At 36.2% G+C, this 16,836-nt stretch overlaps 3 protein-coding genes across 4 annotated transcripts; 2 read left to right on the plus strand and 1 right to left on the minus strand.

The window, feature by feature from the left end:
* The first annotated feature begins 8,153 nt into the window (after window positions 1–8,153).
* LOC127248802 (uncharacterized) lies at window positions 8,154–9,202 on the plus strand. The gene is made up of 2 exons (XM_051271336.1): window positions 8,154–8,710; window positions 8,830–9,202. Exons 1-2 carry the CDS (start codon window positions 8,156–8,158, stop codon window positions 8,842–8,844), a joined length of 570 nt encoding a protein of 189 aa, XP_051127293.1. The 5' UTR covers window positions 8,154–8,155; the 3' UTR covers window positions 8,845–9,202.
* Window positions 9,203–10,106: 904 nt separating this feature from the next.
* LOC127248867 (B3 domain-containing protein Os01g0234100-like) lies at window positions 10,107–13,715 on the minus strand. 2 transcript variants are annotated; one of them, XM_051271413.1, is made up of 7 exons: window positions 13,288–13,715; window positions 13,100–13,198; window positions 12,095–12,126; window positions 11,850–12,009; window positions 11,532–11,738; window positions 11,202–11,292; window positions 10,107–11,086 (listed from the first exon to the last, which is right to left on the minus strand). In XM_051271413.1, exons 1-7 carry the CDS (start codon window positions 13,483–13,485, stop codon window positions 10,335–10,337), a joined length of 1,539 nt encoding a protein of 512 aa, XP_051127370.1. In that variant the 5' UTR covers window positions 13,486–13,715; the 3' UTR covers window positions 10,107–10,334. The 2 variants fall into 2 exon arrangements, with proteins under 2 accessions (XP_051127370.1, XP_051127371.1); XM_051271414.1 differs by having other exon boundaries at window positions 11,850–12,006; window positions 13,288–13,714.
* Window positions 13,716–14,105: 390 nt separating this feature from the next.
* LOC127248939 (uncharacterized membrane protein At3g27390-like) lies at window positions 14,106–16,797 on the plus strand. Its single transcript, XM_051271535.1, has 9 exons — window positions 14,106–14,319; window positions 14,391–14,499; window positions 14,594–14,789; window positions 14,878–15,014; window positions 15,112–15,400; window positions 15,481–15,587; window positions 15,663–15,828; window positions 15,922–16,370; window positions 16,471–16,797. The coding sequence occupies exons 1-9, from the start codon at window positions 14,157–14,159 to the stop codon at window positions 16,622–16,624; spliced, it is 1,770 nt and encodes a 589-aa protein (XP_051127492.1). The 5' UTR covers window positions 14,106–14,156; the 3' UTR covers window positions 16,625–16,797.
* The last annotated feature ends 39 nt before the right edge of the window (window positions 16,798–16,836 follow it).

Below are 16,836 nucleotides of genomic sequence, written 5' to 3' on the forward strand. Positions count from 1 at the left end.
CCTCAACCACCAAGCAGCAGCAACGCCGCCGCGACGGGTGGCGGCACAGCCGCTGAACCACCAGACACGGCGGGGTTGCAAATTGCAAGTGCATCATTACGTGTATATAATAGTTATTGTGTGTTCATGAACCTAAACCTAATTGACGACCGGATCGAACCATGCATGTGTGTGCTATTTATTTCATGCAATTGTTTCTTTTGGTCTTATTATATATTTATAATAATAAATTATTGCATATTTTATTTATTTTTTATTGAATCGTTGAAATGACATGACAGATGAGTTACTGTATTCATTCCTGTCCATCAAACTCAATCATCTCGCAGATGAGTTATTTATTTTTTTATTGAATTGTTAAAACCAACTAAGAGATATCCCAATTTCAGTTCATGTCAAAATATGTATGGAGTTCTATGTTAATGATCAAATAGCATCAGGGCTGCTGTTTATGGAAGCTTTCTTTTCTAATAGGATCTACACTACTACACATCTATTACCCTATATTTATGTTATACCGTGGAACTTTAAACACACGTTAGTGAAGTTTTTCATATTGGGATTCAGATGTAATACATGTGTTGTCGCAAATAAACTGTTATTGATGTTTACAAGAGTATTATATATATCTCAAAATTGTTAAAAACATAATAATAATAATAATAATAATAATAATAATAATAATAATAATAATAATAATAATAATAATAATAATAATAATTTCACAAGGCATAGACATGGTTTTCCCTCACAAGTAGATTGACATGGAGCACGCACAAGAAACAGAAATATGACAATTTCGTAATTTTCCCATTTCCCATTTACCCTACTCACAAGAAATAGAAAAAGAGCAATTTCGTAATTTTTGCTTTCTCGTTTACCCTATTTACAAACAAAACTTTGAAAGTGTAGTAAATATCTTAAAGAAGGAAAATATAAGTATGAAACACAAAATAGTTTAATAGTTTATTTCTACTATATATATATGTATATATATTTTCTTTCTCGTTTAATTATTGTGTTTTTTTTTTTTTTGTAGTACTGACTGCACAGATAGTTTGGGAACGAATGGATGATAATGAGAAACTGTGGCTAGAAGAGAAGAAGAAGAAGGAGGAGGAGAAGTGGGAGAAATCGTCGCCAGAAGAGGTCCAAAATTACGTGGTGAAAGAAAAATATTTTTTTACTACAGCTTCTCTGGTTTATATGCTCGTTCCCTATTAGTTTGCATCGTTTGCTAGTATTTGATTGCAACTGTATGATTGTGAAATAGATGTTTGCAGATATCCTGGGAAAAGCACTAGCAATTAGGTGGTTATTAGGGGCATCCGGAAAATGCCCGGGTTGAAATTCTGACACTTATGAAGAGAATAATGGAAATTGATCTATAGAAACTTAAGAGGATGCACACATTATCTTTCTTCCATATCCAGACTCTTGTTATTTATTTTCTCGTACTTGCAGGTGACCCTTAGTTGATTTTGTTGAATTTTATGCATTGTATAATGCTTGATTTTGTATCCGTTTTATTTGATGTCTCATAGGGATTTTTGTTATGTTTACAGTGTTTGTGTTTGGAGGATGACGTCTCTCTTGATTATTTGTTTCCTGAAAATTTTGTTTTAGGGAAAACAATTCATACTAATATAAGAAACATATCATTTCTTAAGTAAATTTTAAAAAAAATAATGAAAGTGAGGATCTGTTCTGTGTTTGTTGAGTTGAATTAAGACTGATTTGTTTCTGCATAAACTTTCCTTTAGAGGTTTTTTTTGTTAAAAACTCAATTATATTGTATAGTTTTCTGACTGTGTTTGTGTCAAATTAGGTATACTTTTGAAGTATTGATTAGATTGATAATTTCCAATACCATAGAATTACACTAATTTATTATCGTAGTTTATATTGCTTTCATATTAGCTTTCTTTAATTAGAACCTTTCAATCTGTCCTGCCATAGGAGAAGACATACACATGGTTTCCCCCCACCCCCGACAAGCAGATTGGCATGGAGCACGCGCAAGAAACATAAATAGGACAATTTGGTAATTTTTCCCTTTTCCATTTACCCTGGTTACAAGAAACAGAAAAATGGCAATTTGGTAATTTTTTCCTTTCCCATTTACCCTACTCACAAGAAACAGAAAAATGGCAATTTGGTAATTTTTCCTTTTCCCATTTACCATACTTACAAGAAACAGAAAAATAACAATTTGATAATTTTTCCCTTTCCTATTTACCATACTTACAAGAGAAAAAGGGCAATTTCGTAATTTTCGCTTTCCCATTACCCTATTTACAAGAGACAGAAAAATGAACATTTCGTGATTTCTCCTTTTTCATTTGCCCTACTTACCGGTATACAGTAGGTTATGCTTATGTCATTCTTTCTTTTGTAATCTCTGTTGTAAGTTTCTTGTGTGAGCTTCATTCTTTTCGTGTTTTTCTTGTGCTCCTTCAAAATAAATTACTATTATTGTTTTCTTAACTTATAGGAGGAGGAGAAGAGATTGATCTTTTGTACCTTTGTTTTTGTGCTCTATCTAGTTTAGGGTTTAGTATTTTCAATATCTCATATTAATTTGTTTTCTTAACCTACAAAGGAGGAGAAAAAAAAAAAAAAAAAAAAAAAAAGAAAAGAGCAGACCACTGCATTCATTTGCGGACAATATTTGGTAAGCCTTATTAACCTTTTTTTTTTCATTGTGTTTGTTTCTTTTTAAGCATAATATTTTTAGCATACTATCTATACTTTTATCCCGCCTAAAATTTTTCATTGTGTTTACTTTGTTTTTAGTGGTAATATCTGTTTCTTGACTCTTATCCTAAAATTTATTTTACAAGGAAAGACAAGAAAAAACAAAACAAAACAAAATAAAAAACAAAGGATCAGAGTAACAACCGCCGGTTTCAGCAAGCGGTTCTGGTTCGACATCATAAAATCGAACTTCAGCCATCTTTATTTATTTATTTTATAACGTAAGAACCCGCAAGAGTTACTCATCGAGTGTATTCTGAGTAAATCCAACAAATCTAATAACCTGCAAACTAGGTCCCACAAAGCAAGTTACATTAGTCGAATCATGTGTGAAAAGTGGACCTAAAGACGCCGGGATTTGAATCCATGACCTCACGGTCATGAGTTCATCCAATATCATTGGCCATCCCTTACGGGACACATTAACTTTTGTTTTTTTTTTTTTTTTTTATAATGTATCAACCCGTAGCCATTATCTTGTGTTTTTTTTTTTTTTTTTTTTTTTTTTTTTTATAATGTATCAACCCGTAGCCACTAAACTTCAGATGTGCTCTGGATAAACCCTCAGCCGAACCTAAAAGTTCGCAAACTAGGTTCGATAAAACAATATACGCTAGACAAATAAAACTTAGAGGCGTCGGGGTTTGAACAACTTCATTGAATTCTTTGAAGTTCACTTTAATAGTTCAAGAACTATTATCTCAAATTTTTCTATGACATTTGCTTTATAAATAATAATTGTTGGATAATCGGTTATTCTGTAAGTTAGTCAGTTATACGAGGAGTAGGAATAGGTAACAATATTCTAATTATAGCAAAATTTTACTAAATATTAAATATTTGCAAGTGGACTAAAATTACTCACATAGGTTGGCCCATTTACAGTTTAAGTAGATATAGCAAATTGCTTGATCATTTTAGGCCCAGGTAATGGATCGGGTCATATGGGCCAGCTCACAATACAATTATATTAGTGATGATATATGTATATTGCCATTTGGACTGCAAATTAGCAATTGGTGCGCCGTTTATAAGCTACTTTTCTTTTTTATTAATATATACAATACAATTAGCAACGTGGTACACGAATTATAATAAAATAAAGGGAATATATATAAAGTGGGGTTTTTATTTGAGTAAATTAAATGGTCAGAATATCTTTTCATCACTTTAAGAGGACGTTGAGATTTTAATTTATCTTGAATATTTCTAATTGAATTAACTTCACGTGCAACTAATTAGCACTCTCTAGCTCCACTAATTACCTAAGAATAGATTTTTATTTTATTTTTAATATATATCTTTTTAGAATTTACAATGATGCACAAGGATTTTGAAGACAATATTATTTGCTTCGCTAATTTGGCAAATCAAAAAGGTCAAATTTTGCATATTTTCCACTAACCAAACCATTTTGGACTGGGGAATGACAACATTTATTATTATTATTATTATTATTATTATTATTATTATTATTATTATTATTATTATCTTTGTCTATATTCTCCACTAATTGGAATTAAGTAGAATTCAGAATCTTATCGTGTGATTAACCAAAAAATAAAAGAATAACTGAAAATAATATATAAATAGTGAGTGTCAATTAATTACACAGCATCTATCCCCTCCATACTGGCTTGGTCCACAAAGATTCCAGCAATTCTTGAAAGCTCCAGGAGTCGGAGTCCCATATCCACCCAGACCATCCACCTTCCCATCTGCCGTCGGAGAGTCAGGACCTCCCAAATCATGACTTCAAAGATTCCCTCCTTGTTCATAAATACAGAGACGCAACACAGGAGAAATTCCATTCATACAACAATTGAAGACAGAAATCGAAATCGAATCGATTGATAGAGATAGATTTTGAATTTAGGTAGCTAGCTAGGGTGTAGAAACTGAAATGGCGATCACGTGCTACGGCGGCGGCGGCGACACGGCGCGCAGCGTGTCGTCGGTTCCCGGCGGGAAGCAGCAGATGACGGTGGAGGAGTTTCGGAGCTGGCTGATGAAGTTCGACGCCGACAAGGACGGGAGGATCAGCCAGAAGGAGCTCCGGCGAGCGATCCGGAAGTGCGGCGGGTGGTTCAGCTCCTGGAAGAGCGGCCGGGGAATGAGCGAGGCCGACATCAACGAGAGCGGTTACATCGACGAGAACGAGATCGATTCGCTTTTGGATTTTGCAGAGTCTAATATGGGCTTCAAGTTTTACTATTAATTTAAATTATAATTATTTAATTATCAAAATCAATGAAATATCATCCTCTTATATGGAATGATGATGATGATGATTGTTGTTACCATGTATGTCTCTGTGTGTCTTGTGTTTGTCATGCATAGTTGTCTTTGTTTTTGTTGTTTATTGTATAATTAACTCTGTGGCTTAAGTCATGGCTGATTTAGCATTTAGGGTTTTAATTAATCAAGGGTTTTTATATGTTTAAGTCTATACAATTTCAATGTCGTCGTACATGATCTTGGATTACAGAATTTACATATATCCCATCCCATCCGATGATCCTACACAAAACCTTATATATATATATATATATAAATCTTGCACTGTTGCAGTGGCAGTGAAGACAAGTGAGTGATCATATCGATGATCGATTGGGCATCTTCAATTAATTAATTATATATCTATCTATCTATCGATCATCTTTTTTGAGTCATTCATGAGTCTTATCTTGTCTTGTCTTTATCGATCATATATTTCTTGTTCCCAATCCCATCTCATCACTTGTGATTATTTATATATTTATTCTGTTAAGTCATCAATCTCTCTCCCTAGATTATACAGATAGATACATACATTATACATATATAGTTTAAAATTAATTAATAAAGAAATATTACAAAAAAAAAATGAAATTTAAAGTATGTTTTTTTTAGGCAAATTTTTTTAAATTTTACTATTTACTATTTGAATTTTATGTTTTTTTTTCATAAAACATCTCATCAAAATTTATTATAATAACAAATTCAAATCAATTTTTTGTTTGGGGTTTGAATTTTGAGTTGAGATTTGAACAGTAAAAATTTTGAATTTGAATAGTTGTATGATGTGATATAAATAGGAGTTGATGTGATGTTTTCAATGTAAAATTGACTTTTAATATAATATATAAAATAAAAAATAAATATTTGATTTGATACTTTTAGGAGGAAAAAAATAAGATGAATAATGTAATTGAGAAAATGCCCTAACAAACACACCCTAAAAGAAACACATCATTCATTCTCTTAGGGTGTGTTTGTTTAGGGGATTGGATTTCAAATATACTATTTATCCTATTTTTTTTTTCAAAAAATCAAATCAAACATTTATTTTTTATTTTTTTATATTATATTAAAAATCAATTTTACATTCAAAACATCACATCAACATCTATTTATATCACATCATACGACTATTCAAATTCAAAAGTTTTACTATTCAAATCCCAATTTAAAATTCAAACCCCCAAACAAACGCACCATTAATTTATTGTTTGTCAGGGTGTATTTGTTTGGGGATTAGATTGGATTTACATTATTCATCCATTTTTTTTCCCAAAAACATCAAATCAAACACATCTTTTTCATTTTTTATATTATACTAAAAATCAATTTTACATTAAAAACATCACATCAACACCTATTTATATCACATCATATAACTATTCAAATTCAAAATTTTTACTATTCAAATTCCAATTCAAAATCCAAACACACGCTGTTGTTCTGGGCTTGGACAACAAGCTTGATTGATTGAATGAATACACACCGTTGATTGATTGATTTAAATTAATGTTTTTTTTTTATTTTAGTAAAATGTATCATTTTTATATTTTTTAATATAAAAAATAATTATTTTATTTATTTTTATTAAAATTCGTAATGAACCATAAAACATAATTGAGAGAATATAATTATTTATTAATGTGATATAAATCGTCTATCTTATATCCATTTTAGGGTCAAAATAGAACACCATTAATTTATTTATATTTGTCTCTATCTCTTAATTAAAAACACAAAATATATGAATATCATATATATAACGCATTGGAAAAGGAGTACAATGATTTCCCTATTAGTGGGTGATGATTCCTCTTTTTCAGGCTGAAACCTCAAAGTCATGTCCAAAACTCTACTCTTTATTACCACTTCTATCTATCTATCTATCTTATTTAAAAATATTTAATAATGGTTGTGTATTTCTTTACCCAGATATTCCTATTTGTATTATATATATTTTTTACAAAATATTTTATTATTAATTAAGTATAAAATTTAATTTTATTTTTTTTCACTCAACATTTTTTCCTATCAAAACTCTATACTAAGTCCCGTAACAAGGACAAACTTACGACCGTAAAATTATAGATTTTTAAGTACTTTTGAGAGTAGCTACTCAAATTCTAACCTTAGGAAAAAAAAAAAAAAAAAAACTAACTGATTGAAGTGACAAATGGGTTTAGTTATACATACATATATTTAGAAATTTGTATAGATATATATGTAGTGATTCTTGAAAGCTCCATGGATTCCCAAACATCAGACGAATCACAGTAAGCAGGCCCCCACACCTTCACACCCATGCATATCCAGAAGCTACCAAGATCCGGGACCTCCCAAGAACCAACCACTGGCATTATTATTTTTATTACAATCATCATCAAATTATTATTATTATTATTATTATTATTATTATTATTATTATTATATTCCCACAAGTCCACATATCTATCACACACGCAGGTGATAGGGGTCCAAATTCTATCCAAGATTTTGGTCTATACATACACATATATATATATATATATATATTGATATTATTATTACCACGTATGGACAAAAGTCATCAATCATATCATTTTATGGTCAAAACTGATATGGAAAAAAACACTCACTACAATCTTCTTCTTCTTCTTCTTTTTATTATTATCATATATTCCCAACAATGAATTTACATCACAGATACATATACATATATATATATATACACATGCATGTATCTATTTATATTCAGTTGATTTGTCTAACAAGATTGAATATGCCCAAGAAGAAATAAACTTTGTACAGGAAAGGTCCCCCCTCATCTGATATAAATACAAAACATCTACTGCTGCACTGATACAGTGCTAAAGGATCCCATTTCTAAAAAATATATATATATAAATAAATCAATAAAAAGAATTTATTGTATGAAAAAGAATTGCTAATTTGCTACAATATCCATCCGCTACCCATAGTTTCTCAATCTTACAGATTGAGTCCCCACACTTGCCACATGTTGCCATGTAAGTCCTCTTCCTTGATACCCCCAAAACCCTTCATTTTTTCGAGGACCAAACTGCAATTTCCAGCCATGTAGAAAGATTTTTAATTTTTATGGATCCCAATTTCCCACCATATGTTGTTGGTACCTGTGAGTGTTCCATTCCATGGCATGTTTTACAAAATGTACAACCAAAATTCATCAGATCAGCCAAAGGGGGTTGGGGCACCTCCCATGGCCATGAGCCCTAGAATCTCCTTCTCCAATGACTTTGTGGAATCCTCTCACCATTCCCAATCTCACCACCATCACCACAGGCCTGCAGCTGCATCATATAGGGATGCACCTGTTTCCTCAGACTTTGAGTTCTCTGTGAGCAATTACTCCATGATGTCTGCTGATGAGCTCTTCTTCAAGGGAAGGCTTCTGCCATTGAAGGAAACCTCCTGTAGTAGCAGCAGTGGAAGTTTCCAGAAGACCACCACTACTCTCAGGGATGAGCTCCAGAACAATGAGGAAGATGGTGGCGATGATTTCTCCCTCAGGCCCCCCAAGAACCCCACCAGGTGGAGGGGCTTTCTTGGCCTCAGAAAATCACACATTGGGTCTAAGAAACCTGAAAAGCCACTGGAGAAAAGGACACCAGTTTATGGCCATCATGATGATATCCAATGCACCAAGAATTCACAGGTTTGATTTTTACTGCTTAATCTTAATTTCTTGTTTGCATTGTTCAATACTTTGATATTTGTTATTTTTTAAAAATGCCTTTTTCAGGGCTTTTCTTGATTCAATCTGTGCTTTTGTAGGATTTTGTGGAATGACTCATTAAACAAGAGATTGGAGATGGTGGATGGAAGACAAATAATTAAAAGTCATGGAGGTTTGGAATTTTTTTTAGGTGGTTTTTTGGCAAATTTTGGGGGCAGGAAAATTGGGAAATGAAAAGACTAGTGCTTTTTCCTTAGATGAGAGGCTTAATTTGGATCATTAATCTAATTTGTATTAGTGAAGTCGGAAGCTCTTTTTTTTTTTTTTTTTTTTAATTCTTAATCTCTAGCATTTTGAGTTTGAATTTTGTCATTGTAGTTTGCTTCAAGATTTTTCTTCTAATTCTTGTAGAAGTAACAAACTAAGTTTTTATTTCTTTTGTTCTGAGTATGTGTTGAGAAAAAAATATAATTTAAATCCATTCATGCCTCACTTTAATTCCTAATCCATTTTCTTTTAAAATAGTTCTTTGTGTTGCTGCAGACTTTACTTGAAGAACAAAATTCATCTAAGCTATCATCTTTCTTGTTTTTCCTTTTTTCTTTTTTTAAATAAAGAGTAATTAATTATTGCTTGGTTGAATGAAGCGTGATAAATAGAATGGCAAATAATGAGGCCATTATTGTTAGTATTAACTATTGTTGCATTAATCAGTGAAAAGAAAGAGGGGAAACGCTGAACGAGAGTCAACGGTCAACATGACAGCTAAATAATAAACACAGCTTAGCTGGCATGCGTGGCAGAGCATCACGTTGAGGAAAAAACAAAATACCCAAAATAATTGAAAAAAAAAACTCAAAATAAATAAATAAGTAAAGAAAGTTTGGGAAATTCTTCAAAAAAGAACAATTAATCTGACAAATAGCAAATGGGTATTCTTACATAAATGTGGAGTGTTGGCAGTGAAAGTACTCTTCAGAATCCACACACACACACACACTCAAGAACTCTCATTTCTCTCTCTCTCTCTCTCTCTCTCTCTCTCTATATATATATATATATATGTATATACACGTATGTATCTATCTATGAGGTTCCATGGAATGAATTCAAACCCTCTTCCAATCCAATCCAATCCAATCCAATCCAAGTCCAACCTATCTTTCAATTATCAGTGTGGGTGTGGGTACATTCGAGAAGTTTGGTTTGACTCATTAATGGCTGTCGTCGCATTGGAACAAGAATACCCATTAGTTTAAAGTGGGTCAAATGAATCTTGAACATTGTCCGAGGATTTTCTTGAACTAAGTTCGTTTGCCATTGGGAAGTGCTGTCCTGTATTAACCTGTCCTCATCTGTCCTGTCCTGTCCACTCTTCATAAAAACACACTTCAATAAAACCTTTTCAAACCACTAAACATTAGTTTGGGCCTCTGTTCCAGGTTAGCATCCTTACAAACATCACACACCCACACACACATACATATATATATATATAATGTTCAAGAAACATATAAAAAACACTGAAAGAAACAGACAACTTAAGCTACTGTTGTATTGTATGTCCTGCTGTGTGTGTCCATGATCGATGGACAGACAAGCTTCACCATGGTGCATCGGCCTCTTCTTGGAACTTAGCCTCATACATTTCAGCCTTGCTCTTCAAATTGTCGACGTCCCGCCGGAATGCCGCTGATATTTCTTTTAATTCAATCAATTTCGCTTCGACTTTCTGGACCTCGTGCTCGGTTCGATCGAGCTCTTTCTGGGCTTCCCAATATCTCCGAGCCTGCGCCGCACTGTTTGAGTCGTGTGCGAGGCTCAGCAGCCGACTAAGACGAGCCCGTAAAAATCCCACATTTAGACCCAGAAGTTCGAAAGACCTTAGAGACTTCTCCCAGACTTCAAAATCCTTTCTTGGAGTCGTCAGCGTGCTGCACCTAATTGCGTCACCGATGTTGATGGTTTCGACGAGGATGCTCGCGGCTAACTTGCTGTGGAGGCCCGGGAGAAGACGGCTATGGAGGAATGCGTTCTGGCTGCTGCATAATTCGTAGTATTTTCGATGAGCGTCTTCGGGAAGCTCCGAGTCGATGCAGATGCCGTTAACCACGATGTGGAATTCCTCGTAGCTTCGGACATCGCTGAATTGGGAAGAGGATCCGGAAAATTTTGTGCCCTCCAGAACTTCGGATGCAACCTCGTCGCTGTCATTTCCGGAATGTTCCTCTGGTAGAGGGAATTCATGTCCTAATTCATCGTCTTCCAATTGTTTCTTCTCCTGCACGACCATTAAGGGGAGAGATTTTGGTCTTCTCTTCTTCTTGCTTTGTCTGTCCATGTTACCTCCTCCCTCTGTTTTGCAGGCATCATTCATTTGAATATTAGTACAAGTCAGATCGATGAATGGAAAGAAGAGAAACATTATTGGATATGGTTAGATGAAAGAAATTTGATTGGCGAAACTAACCAGCATCGATTTGCTTCGTTTGAGAATCCAAGATTAGAAGGCTAAGGGCACCATCAACCTCGGTGAGATCATTCGCCCGAATTATGTACACCTACAGACATAATTGCCACATAATGTTGCGACAGCTAAAATAATTCAATTTGCTTCTTTCTATTCGTGGTATGACTCAAAACCGACTGAAAAACTCAAATCATCGATGGACACCGACAAATCTTATATAAGAGATTTAGTCTTGAATCACATGGGAGATTAAACCGGTAAATTGCTACAAATATTGATCGGGTAAAGATGAATAAGTTCAAATTCAAAATAGAGCTTATTGTGTATTACCTTAAATCTGCAAGGCTCGGTCAGCTGGAAGATAAGAACATCTCCTTCAAGCAATTTGTTTCCAGCAACAAACCTTCTCCACCCGGCGCTTAGTCCCGTCTTATGCGCAATGTATTTAATCGGAAACTCTTCGCCATTTTCATTTTCAAGAAAAACGATAGCATCCCTGCTAGGCAAGTGCATCTTGCAGAAAGGCACAGGAAGACCCTGCGCACAAATGATTCTTGAATTGACACTGGAGACATGATACACTATCGGTAGGCTAAATAAAAACCAAAGAAATTAAAAATAAATAAATAAAAATGGCACAATACATACCATCCAAAAACAACTGCCAACATGCGATCTGACTAGCAATTTCAAGATAGCCGGGCGCTCATTGCCTAAGCTCGATAAAACTTCCTCAGCTCGAATCATGGTAGGCGATTTTGATTGCTCTGAAGTGCTTGATCCACCAAAACCGGCATCAACTTTACTGCTACAGACAAGTAGATACTCATCAGAAGGGCAAATACAAGTGCTTTCTAATATAATTAGTGTAAAGTAATTTGTGTTCGACTAACCCTGTCCATGCTCCCCTACTATCAGGCATGCCCTGCTCAAGAAATTTTTACAATTGATTGTTAGATGAAAATAGAGTTACAGAAAGGTAATGAAAGCGGCCAAATGTTTGAATCAAAACTAAAGACAACACAAAAAATACTGCCTTCTAAGAGCCGGAAATAGATATCACTCATATGCATTCCTCAAGGAGATAGATAATTGATTCACAATTTCAATAGATTTAAGCAAAGTTAGGGAAAACAAGAATTTTTATCTTGTGAATGATATTATATATCTGAAATCTTCAGCATGACAACATAAAGTTTATGATCGAAACATGGGGTGAAATCATTACCAGCTAGAATAAGTTCATCGAAGAGAAACAGTGGCAAAAACACAAGCAATTCAGCAGGGTTCTTTCATTGTATAAGAACACATGCCCTAACGTTAACAATGGAGGTCAAATTTATATAAAAGCATATGCTTATGCCTGTTCATCATCCTCACTATGGCTCAACAAACAAGAACACAGAAAGTACTAATTCTATGCCAACAAATAAATTAAAATAGCAAATGAAGCAACCATTAACAACTTCTAAACCACGATCTGAAAATCAAGACACATACACGTCGATTTCACTTTGATCAAGATTAATGGACGCCAAGAACATACAGTCACTAAGTTTGATCTTTCCTACACAAGTGATGACTTAGTCGGGGAACAGTCGTGAAAAAAATTACAAATCCACTTTGCCAGGCCCGAACATGTATGGCTGCACCGTTACCATGAATTGACGCAGCATTGATCAATGAAGAGAAAGGGAGTTATCAGACAGCACGAGACGAGATATTTCAACAACGAAAATCTTAATCCCCAAACAAAACCCTACTGCAAGCAAAGACTCAGTATTTCTACCTTTCCCGGCGTAATCGAAAACTCAGGCGGTGCTGAGGAAGAACGTGATTAACAGTTTAACAATCAAAATCAGGATATAGTTCAAGCAATCGAGAGAGATGGGACTTACATCTTTCGATTTGGAAGTACCAGCGGGCTTCGTCTTCCTCCTTATAACGACAGGCGAAATCTCGTCGAACATCTCCTTGGGCTTCCTCCGCCGCTTGCCCTAAAAACAACAAACCAGATCTGAATTCAATTCGGCGCGCCTGCCTGTAAAATCATGGAAATCAGAGAGTCCAGGCTCAGAAAGCTCACGGAAACAAGCATTGGGTCAAAATAAGAAACAGGCGCAGCCTCCAGGGGCGCGGAATTCTCCTCTACGGGTTCGTTTTCAGGCAAATCACGACTCGGCGGCTCCGGCGTCGGCTGAACCTCCACCTCCTCCTCCTTCTTCACCGGCCGTTCCTCACCGCCGCAATAATCCTGACTTTGGTGGACGATTCGCAGTTTCATCGCTACGAAGATTCAGCGGGAAGGACAGCACGGGATTCTTGCAGGGTGGGTTTAACAGGCGGAAAAAGGGATTAGGATCAGCAAAGGAGAGAAAATCAGGGATGGTAATGTAGCCCGTCGGGTGCGGGTAGCAAGAAATACAGACTCTTCCAGGGCTTTTACACTATCCAGCGTTTCCACGTCGGGACAGCGCCGGCCTGCCGAAATTGGGAAACAATTTCAGTATCATAATTTTTATTAGATTAAATTAAAATTGTTTTTAAGATGAAATAAAAATGAATAAATATAACAACCCCTCTTTCTTTCTTGGAATTAAATTTACAGCCATCGTTTTCTTGATGGGGCATCAGGCCCAATAAAAACTATAGCCATTCCTGGAAATTGCCCAATTGAAACCCCTGTCGTCTCCAAGCCCATTTCTACATAATTTCATTTTCTTCCATTTATTATTCATGTGAGAAGAGAAGAGCTGCCATGGTTGAACTGTCTGTATGAAACCAGCAGACCCGACGATAGTTGAATTTCAAGAACGGGGAAGAAGCTCTAGAAATGTATGCCCACGCGGGAAGATTTTTTTTTTTAATCCCTTTTTGGGTCATCCATTTTGGTCGTATTTCTTAGAATCTTCTCTTTTCTGGAATGAGTTCCGAATTTCTCGACATTATCTATATATGTATATGATTCAAGACCATTGTCAAGATTTCCTTTTTTCTTTTTTGGGTTCTGGTTTTTCTCCAACTAATATGGCTGATGATAACAGCGCGATCGATCGGATCAAAACCCTCTACGTTGTTCTCGCATTTTGCTCCGTGCTTTGTTTCGGTGCCATCAAAAGTCGGTTCATGAATTTCTTGCTTGTGTAATTAATTCCTTTAACTTATTTTTTCCCTTTCGGAATGTCGCAGGTTTGCTGGTCGGCACCATTGCTGGTTTGGTCCTAATTTTCGGGAATTTGGGGGTGATTTTAGGCCTTCTCCCCGCCCACGTTTTCTGGACTGTCTACGCTCTTCTCAAGTAATCATCGTTACATCTTAGAAGTCTTACTTAATTTGATCTAAAAAAATTTAAAACCCCTTTTTCATTACAACGATTCTTGCACTGTCGACAGAACAAATCGATTCGATGCAGCACTCAAGGTCGCAATTTTGTTTAGCCTGCCTGTCCTGTTCGCAATCTGGTTGGCTCTAAGCATAGCTGGCAGTGTTCTTGTAGGCTTTGGATATGGGTTCTTCACTCCATGGATTTCTTCATTTGAGGCATTCAGACACGATGATGAGTCCAAGAAACTCTACCACAGCATTGTAGTATGTCTGCATCTCTCCACCAATGTTGTAACAATGCATTTGATTTGTTCTTTTAACTATTGTCTACGTTTTTGCATTTCTAATTCAGGATGGAACTTGGGAAACGATCAAGGGTAGCTGCACCGTCGTTCGCGATTTCTTCGACATGTGTTATCATTCATATCCTGTTTATCTAAAAGAGCTGCAGCAGAACGAACCGGCTTCCAGCGAGCTCCAGCCTCTTAGGTGATCTATCTACCTTTGAACCAATTCTTACAAAGTACTATGTTGTAACTTGTAAGTATTTGTCGAATTTGTTACAATATTGTTGTCTATCTACCAGATTGATTCACATACCGGCATGTATCCTCGTCGCCCTTATTGGTCTGACTGTCGAAATCCCTCTTTACACTGCCATTGCCATTGTGAAGAGTCCTTACATGCTGTTCCGTGGCTGGCACAGGCTCGTCGAAGATCTGGTCAGCCGGGAAGGGCCATTCTCGGAAACTGTTTGCATTCCTTTCGCCGGTTTGACAATCCTATTGTGGCCTTTAATTGTCATCGCCAGCGTCGTCTTATCCATATTCGCAAGCTTTTTCATCGGACTATACGGGTCCGTGGTAGTGTATCAGGTTTGAATTCTTATTACACATGTTTCCTGCATTTAGTTTTCCGCAAATTTTCTTACCGGAGAATCCTGATGTCGATGTAGGAAAGGTCTTTCGGACGAGGCGTCGCTTACGTGATTGCTATGGTTGCAGAATTCGACGAGTACACTAACGACCTGCTTTACCTCCGCGAGGGCTCGATTTTCCCTAAGTAAGTTACTCTTCATGCTACTAAGAAACGTGCTTGTGTAATAAGCTCTTATTTATAGACATCTTGCGGAACCAGGCCACAGTACAGGAAGAAAAAAACATCGAATCCTAGGATTAGGCAAACTCAATCTTCACATGGTGGCTACACCGCGGTCTTCCCCGAAGATGACGGAATCCTGGTTCCGCGCCTGACGGCATCCCAGCCGGTTAGGGACATCATAAAAGAGGTCAAAATGGTGCAGGTAGGCACGGTATCGATTATGTTTTAAGGATGTTCTTGCTTGAATCCTATGATGACCGAATTCTTGCTCATATGTGTGTTAAATGTTCATTAGATTTGGGGAAGTATGATGAAGTTATACGAGGTTAAGGGAATGTTGTTGCTCGACAGGGGTGTTATAACGCCGCGCGATCTCTCTGACTGGCTGAATTCGAGGCATTCGAACAATGCCCCCATTGTCGACGTGGGGTTGCCCTGTTTCGCGTTCTTGCACAACCTTCTCGACTCAATCAGCGCCGGCTCAGACGGGCTGGTGCTTGCGGATGGGACCGAGGTTACACACATGAACAGGCCACAGGCGCGGCTGCTCGACTGGTTTTTCCACCCGATCCTTGTCCTTAAGGAGCAGATCAGAGTCCTTTGCCTGGAAGAAGGTGAAATTCGACACCTGGAAAAGATGCTGCTTTTCGGAAACCATAAGGAGCCCACCGAGTCTTGGGATAACGGGAGCTTTGTCCCGATGGATGTCGTTCGAGCTGCCCGAATTGAAGCCATTAGTCGCAGGTAATTAAGACAAATGTTGTCTTGATGCGAACAATACTATGTGTTAGCCCTGTACTAAATTAGAGTTATATATGAAATGTGTATGTTGTGATTCGAACAGGATGATGGGAATGAGTCGAAGCATATCGAAGTTTCCGACTTACCGGAGAAGATACCGGCAAGTTGTGAAGGATCTGATCGTTCATTCAATGGTAACGGACGGCCCTGATCGATCGTCGTCAATGGGAACAGCCGATGCTATGGATATTGTGTGAGTCAAGTAGGCGGGTTCTTTTTCTATCTGTTAATATGTTTGCAGAATTCTTAGCGTTGCTTGTATAGTTATGTTTTTATTATTTATTTATTTTTTTAATTTGTTGCACAGGAAGGTGTAAGTGATGTATATATTATTTTTTGGTTGAATTGGAATGAAACTGGGGAGGAAACATGAACGTGGATGTTCGAGGAGAAAGTAATGTTGAATTAA

The sequence above is a fragment of the Andrographis paniculata genome, unplaced genomic scaffold (assembly GCF_009805555.1).
Source record: "Andrographis paniculata isolate CXL003 unplaced genomic scaffold, ASM980555v1 Contig34END, whole genome shotgun sequence".
Classification (NCBI taxonomy): Eukaryota; Viridiplantae; Streptophyta; class Magnoliopsida; order Lamiales; family Acanthaceae; genus Andrographis; species Andrographis paniculata.